The sequence below is a fragment of the Vombatus ursinus genome, unplaced genomic scaffold, assembly GCF_900497805.2.
Source record: "Vombatus ursinus unplaced genomic scaffold, bare-nosed wombat genome assembly UNPS02004311.1, whole genome shotgun sequence".
Classification (NCBI taxonomy): domain Eukaryota; kingdom Metazoa; phylum Chordata; class Mammalia; order Diprotodontia; family Vombatidae; genus Vombatus; species Vombatus ursinus.
Window position 1 is genome coordinate 1 of NW_020944089.1, and position 2,628 is coordinate 2,628.

Consider the following 2,628-nt stretch of genomic DNA (forward strand, 5'->3'; position numbering starts at 1 on the left):
GTGAATTTAATCTAAAATGGCCTAGATTCATTTGACCTTTTTTAGCTTAGCACCTGAAGTCAGTGTTGTTTCATGCTTTATTATCATTTAATCACAGTGATTTACTAAATTTAGAATGCTCATTTTAAATTCCTGAATAGATTAAATAACAGTTGACAGACACGACGATCATACGGCACTTAGCCGTGGGGAAAACGCTGTTGGCACTGTGTTTGAGTGGGTCAAACATTTCTCATTTTCTACAGAGTACTCTCGATACCTTCACGCACACCTCGATACTCCGCTTACAGAGTATAATATTGATGTGGATTTGCCTGGAAGCTTCAAAGATCACTGGGCTAAAAATTTGCCCTTTCTCATAGAGGATTATGAAGAGCAACCAGGTCTACAGCCCCATATCAAGTAGGTGATCAAACTGAAGTTCTGTCTTTGGGCCCCCAGTTCACTGCCCTGTACATGCGCCACAACACTTTCACTACATGTTCCTTCAAGTTAACTTTGCTTGAGGTTAATAGTACTGAAAATATTTTTAGCACAGCGAGTTGAAGCTTGCTTAAGGATAGCTTTTCTCCCTCTTGTTTATGTGCTATATGCCATTTGCTATAGCCCCAAACTGAAATCCAAACTATACGTACTCTTTTGTGGAAGCGTGGGACCCTTAGAGACTTGAATTCCTTCAGAACAAGTTTTTTAAAGTGTTATCAATTCACGACTAGTTCCCTCAGAGAAAGGATGTATGCTGTCCTCCGCCATCTCTCCTACCAATAGGAACAATACCTAAAACAGGTGACATGAGGTCGTAGTTTTGTTTTATGATTGGTTTATCAAACCTATTGGTGAAAGTGTATGTATCCACCTTCAGTGTCACAAGTAGGTTCTATTGTGGTCAGAGATTGTTTTATTTTGTCTTTTTCTCCTCAGCACTTGGTACAGAGAGAGTGAGTGAGAGAGAGAGAATGTGTGTGTGTGTGTGTTTGTGTGTTTGTGTGCGCGCACACGTGTGTGGTACAAAAAGTCTCAGTACAGTTTTAAAGCTTTTAAAAACTTAAAACTATACTAAGACTTTTAGGACACCATTCATTTAAAAAAAAAAAGACGCATACAAATATGGCCTCTGATGTCCCTTCCTGCTGCGTACATCTGTGACTCTCTAACTTCCCTCTTTAATTGATTCATTTTTAATTGAATATGGTTAAGTGCGGAGAGGTCAAAGTAGAGATTGTGTTGTTGTACATTTCCTCAGCATAGGCTCAGCTGTAGGCCCGACTTAGTTATTTTCCCAGAGGAGAAAGTGATTGCTCCTTGGGTAGAATCAGATTTCCAAATGGCTGTTGTAAAAGTATTATGCCTTATCGTGTGTGTGTAATGTTTCTTCCAGAGATGTGTTGCCTCAGAATTTTGAGAGCTACAAGCCTGATGTACAGGAGCTGATTTGTGTAGCAGATCGTTTGGGGTCTCTAATGCAATATGAAACACCTGGTTTCCTGCCAAATAAGAGAATACATAGAGGTATGTTGGAAATTGGATCTGAAAATGGAAATGATTTCTACCTGCTTTTGTTGGGGTTGGCGTTTTTAATTTTGTGCCAACTCTTTACAGGATTGCAAGAGGAATGGAGCATTATTTTTTAAATAACAGTTTTATAGTTTAGTAGTCCAGATTATGAGTAATTTATGCATGAAATGTAATACCATCTTGTGCATGTGGAGGAGCTAGTGCTAAGCTTTATTGAATTCCTATACCAGAGAACTTGTACTAAAAGTAGATTATCATATTTGCATTGGATCAGAACTTTGTACAGATATCACCACTAGATTGAGAATGGGAATTGTCAGGGAAGTTGGGGGTAAGAATACTCCAATACTTGTACATTTTGTCTGTTAGCTAGTACCGTTAGTTTGGATTATAGATCTAAATAATTAATACTCCACAGGCGACTGTGCTGAGGCCACTATTGAAAGGAAGAAAAATCTGGCACTCTTGAAGCTTAAGTAACAAGCATAGAAGGGAGAAGGTCACTTTGGACAAACCTCTCATTTCCATTTATGGATTTCAGTAGGGTTAGCATAATGAGATGTTCTTGAGTCTTTTTCTTCTTCTTAAAAATATCTTAGAAACTCTTTTCTTAGTGGGAAAAAATTACAGTAAGTCTGAAAATTAGTTCTTTCCCACTTGAACTAACAATACTTATCTTCTTGAAAATTCTTTGCCCTTTAGCAATGGGTTTGGCTGCTTTAGAAGTCATGCAAGCTGTGCAAAGGACATGGGCCAACTCTAAAGTGCGAATGAATGGAAAAACTCGACTGATGCAGTGGAGAGATATGTTTGATATTGCAGTAAAATGGCGAAGGTAATGATCCAGGGCAGAGCTCTAATTCTCATTTTGAAATGATGCCAGTTGCCATAAACTAAAGAATTGATGAAAACAAGGCATTGAATATCGTTTGGCTTAGTACACACTACTTCAGGCCTGGTCTCCCTGCTCTCCAGAATTATCACAAACCCTGTGTTAATATAGGTTCTGAGACACTACCCCCACTCCCCACTAAAATATATCAAACATTGCTGCTGCCGCTGTCTTAAAGTAATTCTCTCCATGTCTTTGCAAATATTTGCAAATGCAGTTTT

At 38.5% G+C, this 2,628-nt stretch overlaps 1 protein-coding gene across 1 annotated transcript; it reads left to right on the top strand.

Moving 5' to 3' along the window:
* Positions 1–245: 245 nt before the first annotated feature.
* Positions 246–2,369, top strand: LOC114022813 (tetratricopeptide repeat protein 13-like; the record flags this gene model as incomplete). The annotated part of the gene is made up of 3 exons (XM_027835250.1): positions 246–402; positions 1,379–1,509; positions 2,218–2,369. Coding segments are annotated over 3 exons (425 nt in total), but the record flags the coding sequence as incomplete, so codon positions are not given.
* Between the last annotated feature and the right edge of the window lie 259 nt (positions 2,370–2,628).